General features: G+C 34.1%; 1 protein-coding gene across 3 annotated transcripts in view; it reads left to right on the top strand.

Moving 5' to 3' along the window:
• BLTP1 (bridge-like lipid transfer protein family member 1) overlaps window positions 1–16785 on the top strand; it is a 207168-nt gene that overhangs the window by 16893 nt on the left and 173490 nt on the right. For all 3 annotated transcript variants that reach the window (XM_055550342.1, XM_055550341.1, XM_055550340.1), the window contains exons 3-7: window positions 1858–1987; window positions 5252–5368; window positions 6368–6446; window positions 7562–7626; window positions 16244–16430. In XM_055550342.1, coding sequence (XP_055406317.1) covers window positions 1891–1987; window positions 5252–5368; window positions 6368–6446; window positions 7562–7626; window positions 16244–16430 — 545 coding nt within the window. In that variant the 5' untranslated portion in view covers window positions 1858–1890. The remainder of the gene's footprint in view (window positions 1–1857; window positions 1988–5251; window positions 5369–6367; window positions 6447–7561; window positions 7627–16243; window positions 16431–16785) is intronic.

The following is a 16785-nucleotide window of genomic DNA, read 5'->3' as shown; positions in this document are numbered from 1 at the left end:
AAAATGTAGCATTTCACCTCAGTTTTATTTAAATATAATTGACATATAACACGGTATTACTTCAAGGTGTACCACATAATGATTGATATATGTATATATTGCAAAATGATAACCACAATATGTTTAGATAACATCCATCATCTCGAATAAGTACACATTGTTCTCATGATATGAACGTTTAAAACATATTTTCTTAGCAGCTTTCAATATGCACTGCACTATTGTTAACTACAGTCACCATGCTGTTTTTACATTCCCAGAACTTATTTATCTTATAACTGAAAGTCTGTATCCTTTGACCCTCTTCAGTCATTTCCACCACCCCATGCCCTTGCCTTCCACTCCCTGGATGAGGGTATGGCAGCCCACTCCAGTTTTCTTGCCTGGAGAATCCCCTTGGACAGAGGAGCCTGGCGGGCACAATCCATGGGGTCGCAAGAGCTGGAACAACTGAGTGACTAAGCACAGCACGGCATGCCTTTTACTACCACCAATGTTTTCAATACATGAACATTTCTTACTTACTTTCTAAACCATAGGAAAAAAAGTTTACTGAAAAATGAAAACATTAAAGTTGCTCTAGCAATTTTGCCCTAGGTTTTCATATACTTTTAATAATAAACCTTTTGTTATTGAACTCATTTTTTTAAAATAAATTTTTAATTTGCCTCTAAATTATAGTGTTTTCAGCAATGCAGACATATGAAATGTAATCCTCTTGTAGACAGTATATTGCAATGTTGTCTCATCCAGTTTTTAAACTTGTTTTGTGACCTGTGAAGATAGGATTGTGGTGAGTAAACAGAAAAACATTTTGAGAAGGTGATAAGCTAACTGTATGGAATTTCAACTAGAAAGTTGTCCTCACATATCTTTCTATTTTAAAATCTGTTTTTCTGACTCTCCATAAAAGTCATGTATGCTCTTTGATCATAAAGGATTTATTAACTGTGTAGCTTTCTTTGTCTAACTTTTCTCCTCCTTTTCCTGATTTATCACAAGGTAATTTTGTTATAGATGGGTTGGGTTAGTCATGTTAATACTGTACTGTCAGAGGGATAATTTTCTGTTTCTTAGATCATAAAAAGAAGAACTTGCATTCCTTTTTGCTGATTCTCAGTCCATATACATATATACACACATACACGCACATATACACATACACATACATACACATACTCAGTTACACACACATAAATACATTTGCACATCTGGTCACAATTTGACGTGTATTATATTTTATCCTGAGCATCTGATAGCAGGAGATCTGCTTAGTGTCCAAATTCTATCTAGAATGAATTTAAACTAGGAAGATTGTTTCTTCATGGAATAATGGGAATACACAGCTGATAGAGGTTAAGAAGGATTACTAAAGCTTAATATATAAATACATTATAATTAAGTGGTAGTTTTGGGTACAAGTCTAGATGAATTTGTCTAATATTGATGACTGATATTTCCTGATTGTTGAGAATAAATATTGGGAGTTGGTGATAGACAGGGAGGCCTGGCGTGCTGCGATTCATGGGGTCGCAAAGAGTCGGACACGACTGAGTGACTGATCTGATCTGATCTGAAGACTAATTATGTCCCTCTTATTTTGAGCCAGAGTTTAGTAATTGAACTTGGATCTCTATTCATACTTAGATTGGTGAATCAGGACTTTAAAAATATGATACATTGTTTTATATTTTATGTAGAAATGTGGACATCTTTGTTATTACTGTTTGTTATAGTTTTACATTCCTCTCTTTGAAGAAAGCAGAATATGATTTAGTAAACTTTCACATTTATTAAATTCACCTTTCTTCCCCTTACATAGGTTAAATTCTGAATTTAACTTTTGATCTCTTTCAGGCCTTTAGATGCTATTCTGGAAAAATTTTAGTAATGGATCAAAGAAAGAATGAGAGTATTGTTCCTAGTATCACTCAACTAGAAGATTTTCTTACAGAACACAATTCCAACGTTGTTTGGCTCCTTGTTGGTAAGTAGAATATATTTTCTTGTACTTTATTTTGTGTATGGATTAACAGCTGCCAGATTTTAAACAGTAGTTCACTGAGGTTAGAGTGCTTACAATACCATTTGTTTGTGTTTTTGGAGACAAGTATTTTAATCTCTGTTTCTATGAATATTTGCTCTGGAAACTGCTCTTGAGGGCTGTTTTCCTTAGGCTGCTTCCTTGTCTGTGTTAGGGGAAGTGGGATGATAAGAGACCTAGCTTTTCTTTACTGTTTCAGATCAGCTCTTCCATTTCCCGTCCCAACATACACGCAAACACTTTTGTTTTATTATAAAGTGGTAAATCCTCATGGTAAATGTTTTTGCCTAATTAAATGTTATCTCTTTCCTCACTCCTTATGTACCTGACAGTGGAATTTTCCAGTAATGATTTTTTTTGTCTTCCAGAACTTTTCTAGGTGTACACAAATAATACAAAGCAGTATATAATTGAATTGCAGAGAGAGGGAAGACGTATGAGTGAGTGAATGAATATGAACAGATAAGGAGAAATACATCAAGTACTGAGGAAGGGAGCAATTACTGTAGGTTGTTACTGTCCAGGATGTTTCATGGAAGAACGCTATTTGATTTGAATTTTAGCATAGGAATTAGAAAAGTGCAGAGAGGAAAATAGAAAGGGTAAGATGGAGTGAGAGAGGAAAGGGAGGTAATGGAAATATTTATTAAACATCTGTGTACCTTGTGCCACAGGCATTTTGTGTATGTTATCTCAGTAATGTTCACAGCAGACTTATGAAGGTAGCTGATATTTTCCTATTAACCTATTGGGGAAATGAGACCCATAAAAATTAAATAACTTACACAGGTTACACAACTGTTCTTTTTCTTGAGTGTAGGCTTGTGCTTCTTTCATGATGCTGTGTGATAGGGTTACAATAGAAGAGAAGTGTATATAAAGGGAATTATGATGATTTATGGTTTGTAGGTAGGATTGGCTTACCATTTAAACTTTGTTTTTTCTCCCCTGATTGATGAACATGAACTATTCTAAATTATCATAATGAAAACTTAAAAGTAAAATGAAGTGCAAAACAATAATATGAAATGTAATTTCATAAAAACAGCATTGAAAATTATCTTTTAGTTTAATTAAAGGCAGACATCTTTCTTACATCCTGTGTGCCCCCTTTCCTATCATTTAGAATTTCTGGGTTTTTTTATGCATGGTATACAGCTCCTTTCTTTCAGGTGAAAATAATAACAACAACCAGGAAAACAATGAGGGGCTGTTTAATCTCTTTATTTTACTAATGGTCTTACAATATGGAAGGGCATGGAGAGGGGAGGGACATGATACACTGAAAGGGCCACAGCTCCCAGGGGGTCTACTTTCTGAGATGAGAGCATGCTTTCTCAGCAAATACCTTTGCCTTTCTGAAGAGCCCATAGCAACTTGCTGTTCACACAGTGATTCACGGTAAAAATTAATACAGGATGACTGTAAGTTTAAAATAATATTGTATCATCAAAATAATTGTTCAAAAGAATTGTTCTAGAAATAATTTTTATGGACAAATCATAGCACTTGCTACCTCAAAGCTATTAACATCAGTCTAAGCTACCATAAGTAATTAATGATGTATTTTGACTCTCAGTGACTGCTTTGTTTTAGGTATGTTAACATAATTTTTTAAAAGTACAAACTTAATGCAGTGTTGCTAAAAGGTTACATATATTAAATTGCTTTATATTACTTTGTCTTAATCTAGAAAATAGTTATATTTTTCAAATGCATAAGTAAAAGAAAATTTATCAAAAAATACATTCTTGTATTTTGTCATTTATGAATTAAGGAGCTAGGTGTTTTGGGAGGAATATTACAGATTTTATTAGTGACTATAAACTTTTCATGAAAAATGGTCAAATATAGAATACCATGTATTGAAGTGTATTTAATGGTGTTCTTTAAAAGTAAATTATTGTCTTACCAATTGCAACATAATAGTATTAATATTTGGTGGCCTACTCAATATAGATAGGCCTTTCAGTTCAGTCACTCAGTCGTGTCCGACTCTTTGCGACCCCATGAATCGCAGCACGCCAGGCCTCCCTGTCCATCACCAACTCCCGGAGTTCACCCAGACTCACGTCCATCGAGTCAGTGATGCCATCCAGCCATCTCATCCTCTGTCATCCCCTTCTCCTGCCCCCAGTCCCTCCCAGCATCAGAGTCTTTTCCAATGAGTCAACTCTTCGCATGAGATGGCCAAAGTACTGGAGTTTCAGCTTTAGCATCATTCCTTCCAAAGAAATCCCAGGGCTGATCTCCTTCAGAATGGACTGGTTGGATCTCCTTGCAGTCCAAGGGACTCTCAAGAGTCTTCTCCAACACCACAGTTCAAAAGCATCAATTCTTCGGCGCTCAGCCTTCTTCACAGTCCAACTCTCACATCCATACGTGACCACAAGAAAAACCATAGCCTTGACTAGATGAACCTTTGTTTGCAAAGTAATGTCTCTGCTTTTGAATATGCTATCTAGGTTGGTCATAACTTTCCTTCCAAGGAGTAAGCGTCTTTTAATTTCATGGCTGCAGTCACCATCTGTAGTGATTTTGGAGCCCAGAAAAATAAAGTCTGACACTGTTTCCACTGTTTCCCCATCTATTTCCCATGAAGTGATGGGACCAGATGCCATGATATGCCTTTAAGTAGGTTAAATTTCTCACTTCTTTCCAACAGTATTTTAAAAGCAGAGACTGTTGATTTTTTTTTAAAGTGACTTTTCTCCGATGTAAAAAAATCATCAGTTTTCTTGGTAAGTGACTGTAGCCTTTAGGAAATAGCTTAGGAATGAACTCTGAGTCTAATAAAGGTAGATTTTTTTTTTTTTCCAGAATATTTAGAAATACGGGCTTTCTCTTCCCAGAACACTTTGTGTATGTTTAATAAATAAAACTGTACAAAGTAGTGTAAAATGAAACAGAAAAAAAGGAAAGTAGTTTTACTTGAAACATTGTTTTACTTGATCTGATTGAAATCTCTATTTTTCTGGTGAATGACTAAAGAGAATGAATTTGAAAGGTGGGCAAAGTAGAATCAACCTCTGGTTTTAAAAATTCAGGTATTAAATTATAAGAGGACATGTTACCGTTTGGAAGAAAATCTTCTCGTTTCTGAACATGATAAATGATCTTTTACTAACAAATTTTTATTAAAATGTTAAGGTGATCAAAAGGAAATATATAGTGAGATCCTTTTTTTGCATTCTTTTCTTCCAACAGCTACTATTTTGTCTTGTGGATGGATTATTTATCTCACATATTATAATTCTCGGAATGTTGGCCTTATTTTAACACTGGTTCTTAACAGGTTATACAAGCATGGCTATATTCATATTGGTAAGTCTGAGTAATTTTTTTTTCTTCTGTGTAATCTGGAAATTGTAAGTTTATTTTGTAAACACGCAATAGCTTTAGAAATTTACTTTTGTTTCACGAAAGTTAAACTAATCTACCTGAAATTTCTCTAATATAGTACCCCAACTAGAGTTGAACTACGATTTGGTTATGTCCTTTACCTCGTTCTTATTTCTCAAAGGGTTTCTGTAGTAGCCTTTTGACTTTTTTGGATTACAAGAGATCCTCATTAAAATAATTTGAGATATCTGGACGCATATAAAAAATGGAACTGGATATTTCTCAACATTCTACCATCCAAAGAAAATTTCTAATGCTTGATGAAGTTTTGCTTTTTTTAAAAAAACTGATACCTAAAAAATCTATAACGAAGTGGATTCATCTTGTGTACTTCATTTTGTAGCTTTTGTTATTAATTTAACCTACTTATAAATGGGAAGTTTGCAAGTAGATAGGAGGGTATATTAGGAAGTCATATTCTTTGGAAAAATCCTGAACCACTGGGAAAAAGAGGTGAGGGATCACCCAATAGAATATTTCTGCTCTTCCTTAGAGTACCTCTTACTGGTCATAAATAAAAGTTCTCTCAAACATAAGTAGTCTTTCATTAATTTGAGGTGATGACTGGTTCCTGGAGTCACCGAAATTAATGGAGAAAAATGGTGAACTGCTTTGGGTTCATTTAATGACTGTGCCTAATCAAGAGAATTATTCATAGAAGTAGCTGTTAAACTAACGTCCTCATATAATTATTTAGTAACTCAGTTCATAGTAATGATATCTATGGCACTTTTTCTTATATTTGAGGGGAAAATGACAAGATTAATAAGGCTGTAAGGATATCAGGAAAGAAGTAGGAAAAGAACATTTAATTATTGAATAAATTGAATGTGAAGATTATTTAAAGCTTTTAGGGCTCTACTGTTTTTCAAAGCAATTACAGTAATTGCTGTTGGTTTGTTTTTTTTTTTCCTACAACAGGTTCATTTTCTTTCTCTGTTCTTTCTGGAAAAGTCATGGTTCGTGAAATCTATTATATTACAGAAGACATGTCTATTAGGTAAAAATAAATGTCCATCTTAAATCTGAAATTTTATAAACTTTTTAAATTATAATACTGAATTGAATATGGCTTGCTTTTTCATAGGAACAATGTTGGATTTTCAAATAAAACCATAAATCAGCAATCATTTTTTTCAGTGGTTCATACCTGGTGAATTGATTTTTTTTTTTTTTAATGTTTCTATCCATGGATTAATTTAGCTAAGGTTCACATTGGCCAAAAAAATCATATTTGAATAGCAGCTTATAGAAATGGACAATCTCATATCATCCCTAGTTTTAAAAATTGAGCATTAGATTACTTGAGCATTTTTGTTGTAGAATTCATTGTGGTCATTTATTATATAAGCAAGGATCAGGAGTGTTGATATCTCTTATCCATTATCCCCTTTTTATATATAGTGAATTTTTAGAATAATTTAACCTTAATAGCATTTCTAGTTTTACCTAATGAAAGAGATGAAAATTGAATATAATGAAAAATGATAATTCATATATTTGATATAGTCTGTCTTCTGTAAGCCTTGAAAAAAAGCTTACTCCATTCATGTGATTTTCTTAAAATTTGTTACTTGGATAAAACTTGGAGACACTAAATTAGTTGAGAAGTGCTAGAGTTTAGCAGCACTCATACCTCACTTACAATAGTAGAGGTAACTTCTTTAAGAGTCTAAAACTATCTCCAAGTTAAAAGTAAAAGTTAGGCTATAATTCTACCCTTTGGGGAGATGTAGTGATATGTCATTATAGAAATGAAAGAAAATCTTTAAAAGTTTTCCTTTTGTGTGCTAATATCTCCCTTTCAAGATTTGACTTTTAGTTTATATAATTTTCATTTAAAAAATATCACTTGAAAAAGAAAAAGTTTTTTCTGTTAACACTTTATTTTCCTACTAAATGTTATTTGGTATTACAGTTTACCTAAACAGAAGAATCTAAGAGCTTTTGCAGATCTTTTCCTTTCTTAATTGGAAGAGTATGAAACGTCTAAGTATGCTAGTGTCCAGTTTTCTGTATTTCCCTATTATCAGTTTCCTGCTTTTTATGATAACTAAGAAATGAGTTAAATAAATTGTTGTTTAAGCTTTCACTTTTGTAATTTATCTTGCTTAGAATTCAAGATGGATTTATAATTTTTCGGTGGTGGAAAATGTATAATCCAAAGCAGAAGCAACATGGTAAGCAACATGGTTTCATTTTTTCATGTATTTGAAATCTTCAGTAATATAATCAGAATTTTCATTTGTAGATGTTGAAATGTTTCACAATTTGTAATAGATAAAAATATTTTTAAAAGCTTTGGAGTTTACAGAAGTGATTTTAACATTCCTTAGCTGAAAATCCTGCAGCAGCTTTCCTCTGCATGGTTGAATTTAGTTTCCTTAGTCTATTGTTTATTTAGGGTTATTCTCAGTATGACCTTTACCCACATTTCTAGTCTTACCTCCTATTACCTCTGTGGACTTAATCCCATACTGTGGTTAAAGTGGCTTTCCTAGCACTCTTTGATCACTCTACTAAGATACTTATCTTTTTAGCTTCTTTGCTTTATTCATACTTTTACGTAACATTGCTACTAATTCGCATTTATCTACTATGGTAAGAATGTGTAGGAAAGAGGAAATGCATACTCTAGACTCTACTGTTTCTGCTTTTTATCATCAGAATTTTATCTCAGTATATTCTGTTCACCTGTTCATTTCACAACTCTAGGTGCCCCTGTCTGTGCCTGTAACTTTTCTTCTCTACATTAACCACACCAGTGGCCTCAAGGAGAGGAAACCTTGTCTTTACTTTCTAGAATAGTAATTCGCAAACATGTTTGATCTCAGGATTTGTTACATTATAAATAATTGAGGATTCCAAAAAGGTTTTATTTATTAAGTTGTATCTGTTTAATATTTGCTGCATTCAAAATTAAGCCTGGTCATTATAGAAACATGTTAATCATTAAAAATATTTATAATAAATCCATTACATGTTAATGGAGAAGACAATGGCAACCCACTCCAGTACTCTTGCCTGGAGAATCCTATGGACGCAGGAGCCTGGTAGGCTGCCGTCTACGGGGTCGCACAGAGTCAGACACGACTGAAGCGACTTAGCTGCATTACATGTTAAATAGCACTTTATGAAGAATAATTTTTCCAAATCAAAAATATAGTGAGAAGACTGACATCGTTTTAAATTTTGCAAATATTTTAAATGTTTGTCCTAATGGAAGGTAATTGAATTCTCACCTCTGCTTTCATATTCATATAATTCTTATAGCCTTTAAAAAACCCCATTGTCCACTCATTTGAAAATGACTCTTAAAAAGTCAAATATCTTAGTATAATAATATTATCAAAATAATTTTGACTTTGTGTTCCCCAAGAAAGGGTCTCAGGCTCCCCCCAGAGGTCCCTGGACCATACTTTTTGATAACTACTTTTAAGGAGAATTTAAGTGCCACCTGGGAGTGTAGGGTCAAAAGGGAATGAAACCCCTCCACCTTTTCTTAGGTATGAGGACCTGCGTTTCAGGCTCCCCAGTGAGATTCTGAAATGGTGGTTGGTTCTGTATAATTTTGGAACTTTACAACTAAGTGTTGGGTTGTGTGTGTGTGAGCTCCCCTAAGAATCTCATCATGATGTATACTGTTTTTTCTATGGGAAAATAGATTTAAAGTTCTGAAAGTTTTAAAACTTAGCAAAAGTTTGAGCTACCCTAAATTATTTTTAGATTTCCCTATTGTTTCACTGTTGTTTAGTCTTTTTTTTTTTTAAACTATCATTGCCTTGCTCCCACATATCTTTCATCCCTCCTATATAATACATAATGTACTCTACCTTGAAAATGTTGGCATTAATGGGTTAGAATTTGACATCTGCAGAGTTAATGAAACCTGAATTATTAGAAAGAATAATGGGCAAATTTCATTTCTGGAAAAAGTTTTCTAAAAATTAGAGTTGTATATTAGATAGTTTTGAACAGAAGCTCAGTGACTTCTTATGATAAAAGTGTTCTGTGGACCTTTGGAATAGGCTTTTTGCAGTCTCTCATCTGTGATTGAGAATGGCTCTGTGTTATTACCTGTCTTCAGTTTATGATTTTGGAATTTTGGTTGTTAAACCAACCTTTTTACCTCATTTCTTAGTAGTTACTTTAAGCATTCTCACAGGAGAATAAAATGTCCTTTAGGTAATATGTTAGTGCATTGGGAATCTTTTGTTTTTAAGTTTTGACTTTTTATTAATATGAAAGCACTTTCCTACATTGCTTAGGTATTGTGGAGAGATTATTCTTGATTCTTTTTTAAATTTGACTGTAAGTCTTAAAGGTGGTACTTAAAGATATCTTAAACTTTAGAGGTGGTTAAAGCTCATTCCTGAGAGCCAGGTTCTTTTGAGTTTAGTTCTAGTTTCTAACACATTCACTTAATTTTGGGCATGCCCAGTATTTCTACCCTTGATTTAGTTTGAAAAGTGCATCTAGCTTGTGCCTTAGAGATAGATTTCTTTAGCAGAGTATTTTTCCTCAGCATGTCATGCTTCTGTTAATCTTGCAGTCTGTGTGGTAAGGTCTTGCTGTTTTGATTTAATCTTTTTTCTTTTTACATGTTAGTTAACATAAATTTTGAAAGCAAGTTTACAGTGGAGCCAAAACAAAAGTTCTCTTCATTTATATAGCTCGTTTGTAGTAAAACAAACAAACCCACCCTATTTTATATTTGCATTAGAAGTTTTATTCCAGATTTTTTCCCCCCTTGGTGTTTTAAAATGATAATGTGAACTGATAAAGCTGTAGGGAAATGGTGGGTTGAGGAGGCCCATTTGACCTAACACCACCCCACCCAATGCTTTTGACTCCAGAATTCCAAGGAACACAGAAAACAACCGATTTTTCTCAAAATCCATCATCAATTTGGAAACAGCTAATGTCCTCAAAGCCCCCTCATTTTGCAGATGGAAAAATCATAAATTCCTGTGATTATAGCTGTTAAAATCAGGGCAAAAACCCAGGTCTGCTAACTTCCAGTCTAGTGTCCCTTGTATTTATTAAATAACCTTGTCAAATGTGGCCCAAGGGGGTTCTTGAAGATTCTTATGTATAAATAAACACTTATCACAGCTTATGGGAGGAATGAAGGCATTTGCAGTATCCAGAGGTAACTGCAGGTTGTAAATTAGGCCTACTGGGATTGCCCACTTGAGAATTTTCATTGATATGGGGGATACCGTCTTAAATTGTTTATAGTCTTTTGTTTTGAAGAAAATAATTACTTCAGTTTATCATGAAATGTTAACGTCTCCTTAAAGTGGTTTGCTGTTCACCAAAATTCTTGAATGAGGGTCAAGAATAACTGACCCAAGTTCTTTAAGAAAGAGTTAACTTTGAATGAAAATCTTAATTTAACAGATACTTATTTTACATTCACTCTACTGTGATCATTGTGCTAATCTGGAGGGGGAATAAAAAATCAAAGAGTATTATCTAAATCTATTTGAGGGAATAAATGCATACAAACAATTGTAATTAAAGAAAAAAGGGAACAATGAGTGTGTGTTGAGGAAAAACAGTGAACCATCCTTAGAATTACCAGTTTTGATATGGACCACTTGATGTGGTCCCAGCAAATTCATGGTGTTTAAAGTTCTATTTGTCAAAGAGGCAGAATGGTAGAGGGCTTCCCAGGTGGCGCTAGTGGTAAAGAACCTGCTTGCCAGTGCTGCAGATGTAAGAGACCTGGGTTCAATCTTGGGTTGGGAAAATTCCCTGGAGGAGGAAATGGCAGCTCACTCCAGTATTCTTGCCTGGAGAATCCCTTGGACAGAGGAGATTGGCAGGCTACAGTCCATAGGGTCCCAAAGAGTCGGACACATCTGAAGTGACTTAGCACGCATGCAGACACGCACAGAATGGTAAAGCTGTTGTGAAAGTTCCATCTCTTAAGTAGCATGCTTGGTGATGACAGTGAATATAGGATTGTGTCAGGTATAGGTGGAGTGGAAGGGAGGGTAGCTCAGATGGAATAACTGGTTTGACCAATGGCATTGAGGTTGGAAAACAGGTGTGTGCAATGGCACCCCACTCCAGTACTCTTGCCTGGAAAATCCCATGGATGGAGGAGCCTGGTGGGCTGCAGTCCATGGGGTCACTAGAGTCGGACACGACTGAGCGACTTCACTTTCACTTTCATGCATTGGAGAAGGAAATGGCAACCCACTCCAGTATTCTTGCCTGGAGAATCCCAGGGACGGGGGAGCCTGGTGGGCTGCCGTCTGTGGGGTTGCACAGAGTCAGACACGACTGAAGTGACTTAGCAGTAACAGTTAGCAGGAATTAACAATGCCATATGGTGGTAAATATAAGGTAAAGGAATAATAGGGGATAAGATGGAAGCTATGTAATGGAGGATGTTGAACACTGGGAAGCCACTGCCATGAAAGGTTTTGGGGCAGGGGAGTGACATGAACTTAGCTCATTTCAAAGAATATAGCAAAATGTAATCACTACTTAAGATGCATAAATGCAGTCTAATATAAATTGCTCTAATATTGGTTCTTTCATGACTGGCTCTCCCCTGTCATTTCTTTATGTCTCGGATTCTTTTTGTCACTCTTAATGCTAACATAAATCTCTGTTTCTGCCCTCTTTGTAATTGTCCTTAATGTAGAGCAGAAACATTATCATGATTTTTGGATATTTTATGTTCTTCTTAATACTGAAGAACATTTAGTCTAAATTGTTCTTTCTTGTTTTTTTATGCCAGCAGTTTGCAGTAGAAAAAAGATTTCAAACCTCCATTTTACAGTAATGTTAAAAGTTGGTAGGCTTTACCGGTTATACTTTTATAATTCTAATTATTTGCTCATAGTTTTACCTACATTTGAAAATTTACATGTATGTGCTCATGAAGAGCACAACTTTGATGAATGGCCAAAGAAGTTTCTCTTCCATATGCTTTTAAAATATATTCTCTGTTGTACATGTATACCTGTGGCAGATTCATTTTGATATTTGGCAAAACTAATACAATTATGTAAAGTTTAAAGATAAAATAAAATTAAAAAAAATATATATATATATATATTCTCTGTTGTAAAGGATGACATTCTTAACAATGTGCTCATAGTCACATCCTTCAAAGGTAAAGACACAATGCCAAATAGCAGTGCAGGAATAATCAGTTTGGTCTAAGTACATGATTAGTCTGGCATGATTAACGGGCATCATTTAGAATATAGTGTATGGAGGAGTGAATAGGCCAAAAGTAAGCTTTTGATAAAAGTTGTACAATATTGTAGAATATGGGTTAAAATAGTAGGCTATATTCAATAATATGACCTTACAGTCTGGTTATTATTTCTTGCTTATTAAGGGCAGATCCATGTGTGTTGATAGTTAATCAAGAGGAAATAGAGATAATTGATGTTTCTTTGTGACAAATTTAAAAGCCTAACTGGGGCATGTGTCTGAGTAGATATATGGCCACTAGCCATCTAAGGAGACAGGTCCCTTCTGTGAGTAGGGTCAAGATTTTCATTAGGAAGTTTTAGAACTCCTCTATTAGGAGAAAAGAAGAGTGTCCAGTGCAAAACTACTATGCCATAGAGCTTGGTTGAGATAATTTAAGCCAGGAGCAGTTTTAAAGTTGTTACTTGTCCAGTGTAACTCTTTACAAAAGAGAAAAAAATAATACATCTAATTTGTTTACCATAGAATTTGTTGTAAAATATTTCCTAAGTCATGAACTAGTGATCCTGTTATAGATGGTTGTTGACTAAAGACCATTTAATGAGAATTTCAGTCAAAAGTCTTTATTTTGAGGATACTTAATTTTAAGGGATTCTTTTGGGAAACAAATAGCAGGACCAGTTACCTCTTAATATATGGTGATATAGTATTTAAATTCATACTAGTCTGACTAGCTAGACATGCATCCTTCTTATCCAGAGGAATTCTTAGATTATTAAGGAGTGAAAAGGTGATGGTAAAGTATGTCCCTATTATTTTGTTGCTTAGAAGTTTTAGCCTGATATAATCTAGTACTGTTAAATTTGTAGCATCTAAATCTTGTTTGTTAAATACATGAAGGAAATAAAAATCCCTGAACAATTTTTGAAAGGTCAATAGACTTGATTCTGAGTATATTACAAGGCCTTGGTAGCACTTAGATTTTTTACTACAAATAACATGTGTCCCAGTTGCATAATTAAATAGTGCCTTTTTCCTGATTTCCCTTTGGAGAATAAGTCTCAATTAGCTATTTGTTCAGGAGACTTACACTGTTCTACAACATTTATTTACTTTTTTCCTTCATAAATTAACTGCTTGTTAAGAGCCTTTTACGTCTGTACTTATATCTATTGGGCGATGCTTACTCCTTGAAAGGAAAGCTATGACAAACCTAGACAGTGTATTAAAAAGCAGAGACATCACTTTGCCAAGAAAGGTCCAGACAGTCAAAGCCATGATTTTTCCAGTAACCGTATACAGATGTGAGAGTTGGACCGTAGAGAAGTTTGAGTGCCAAAGAATTGATGCTTTCGCACTATGGTACTGGAAAGACTCTTGAGAGTCCCTTGGACAGTAAGGAGATCAAACTGGTCAATCCTAAAGGAAATTAACCCTGAATATTCATCAGACTGATGCTAAAACTGAAGCTCTGATGCGAACAGCCCACTCATTGGAAAAGACCCTGATGCTGGGAAAGATTGAGGGCAGGAAGAGAAGGGGGCGACAGAGGATAAGATGGTTAGATAGCATCTCTGACTCAATGGACATGAGTTTGAGCAAATTGTGGGAGATAGTGGAGGACAGAGGAGCCTGGCATGCAACAGTCCTTGGGGTCGTAAAGAGTCAGACACACCTTAGTGACTGAATAACAATGAACACTTTATTAACAAATGAATTTGGGAAGCTCATTATATGAATGTTAGATGACAAGAAGTATGAGAAGAAGATTCTGCCTTCAAGTGTAGAACATTATTAATGTAGAGAGATTTAAAAGAGCCAGTTGATTATACCTTTCTTAAATTATGTATTAATTAAAATTTTCTGTTTGACTCCAAGTGTCATCAGAATGAATGAAACCTAAAAATTGCTTTTAAAATTTCCAGGAGAGATAAATGTCAGTGAGAAATCTAGTGTTACCAGAATTTAACAATTAAATACTGTGTTTAAGGTATGACTATTGATCAGTTTTTTGTAAAATGCAAAGAAATAACTGGACCCTTTTGACACATTTTTGTTTTCAGGGATTAATAACACTTTTGCTTTTGAAATAGCCATTATATTTATTGATAAAATTATTATTAAGTAATTTTATTTTGTGTTTAAGAACCAGTATTTGGAGACCTGGATTTTAGTCTTCCTCTGAGTTATATAATCTTGGGCTCTGACTGCTAAGGTTTGTTGTGAGGATTAAATGAAATTCTATGAGTAAAGCGCCTAGAACAGTACCTAGAACATAGCAACTGTTCAATAGAGATGAGCTGTTTTTATTATATCACACTATGAAATGAAAGATTATTTAAAAAGAAGAAAATTTGTTATAAGTCAGTATAATTAGTAAGAATTTGACCTGCTAAAGCAAGGAAACTAGTATTTATGGTATAACCATCTTACAGGTAGGTAGAGGTATTCTCATTTTATAGAGAGAATGAGGCAATGAGGCTAAGGGTGGTTAATGTACTGCCTTAGATCATAACATTTGTAAACAGTGTTACAGGAATTTACATCCTTTTTACTGTTTATTTACTGTCTTTTTCTAGTTCCTGGAGAATCTAGTGTTGATTTTCTCAACTTTTTTTTTTCCCCAAAGAACCTGTGTATGTGTGTTGCTGAAATTTGGCCTGTGTACACTGGTGCTGGATTAAATCTCGGAGTCAGAGTTTTGGATGAAGTCGAGAGAGAGAATTTCATTGCTTTGCCAGGCTAGAGGGGCTACTGCCCTCAAGACTGTGTGTCCCACCTTGGAGAGAGTCTTATAGTGTTCAAAGGGCGGGGCGTGATCAGCTCACAGACATTCTTCTCATTGGTTGGTGGTGGGGTAATGGGGAGTCAGCGTCATCACCCTTCTGGTTCCAGCTGGTCTGTGGTTTATGTACTAGTGGACAGCATACAATTAACTTCTTCCCCCTTACAGGGATTTCAGTATCTGCAGAAGAGTTCAGAGGACATGGCTCAGAATATTATCTGTAGCCCCTGAGGAAGAACTAAAGGTCCTTGACTTTGTGTAATGGCTAAACTATTATTATTTTGTCTTGCTTGACTCTTTTAATACAGTTACATCTTTTATTTGAGATTATTATTAATATTTGCACCTACAATTCATGAAATCTTTGTTTTAGCATTGTGTAGTTTTTAAAAACAAACTATTATTTATAAAGTCATAGTTTCTATGATGCATAAGTTCAAATACTAGTGTGATATTTTAATGCATTATAACTTGAACATTTTACTATGTATATTTTAGTATACACTTATGGCTATATTGGGGTAAAGTTTTACTCTGTAAATGGCATTGTGCTCTTCTTGGCATAAAATCTTTTTGTTGTTATACAACTGGGATGTAGAAATTCAGGTTGTTTTGAAATGCCAAGCTGAAATACTATAGTGACATCAGCTTTTTTTCTTTGTCGATGTTTTATTACTTTAAAAATGTAATTCCCTTTTATCGTAGAATTCTATTTTAAAATAAATCATTTGAGTTACTTTAGCTTTGGAAAAGGATTTGACTTAAAACTTTAACTAAAGTTTTTAAAAAGTTGACTAAAAACTTTTTTTTTTTGTAATTGATATCTTTAGATCCAAAAGCAGAAACTAGATTATACATCACAGTCAATGACTTTGAATTTCATGTCTATAATCGTTCGGATCTTTATGGACATCTTCAAGAATTGTTTGGTTTGGAGCCAACAATAATTCCACCCAAGAAAGAAGATGATAAAACACGAGAAAATGGAAGAACAAGAACCCAGTCCAAAATTGAAAGGTTGAAGTCACAATTGAATTTTATTAATCTCCAACATTTAAACATCTGCTTTTATTAGAGTATTATTAACACTGTTCACCTAAATATAGCCTAATCTTTCTTTGTAGATTAACTAAAACTTTTATTCTTCTAGTTATAATATTCTTTAAAAATTATATAGAATAATATAGAATAGATTATGTAAAATATATAGAATTATGTAAAAAAGATTAGATCTCAGCTTAAAGCTGTCCAGTCTGCTCTGCTTACCAGTTCTACTTCTCTCATGTTGATAACTACTGCTATCAATTTGTTTTTTATTCTTTTAAATACACACATATAAGTCTAAACATTATTTTTCATGCAAAGTTAAAAG

Source organism: Bubalus kerabau, chromosome 16 (assembly GCF_029407905.1).
Source record: "Bubalus kerabau isolate K-KA32 ecotype Philippines breed swamp buffalo chromosome 16, PCC_UOA_SB_1v2, whole genome shotgun sequence".
Classification (NCBI taxonomy): domain Eukaryota; kingdom Metazoa; phylum Chordata; class Mammalia; order Artiodactyla; family Bovidae; genus Bubalus; species Bubalus kerabau.
This window is presented reverse-complemented; position numbering and strand designations above follow the sequence as displayed.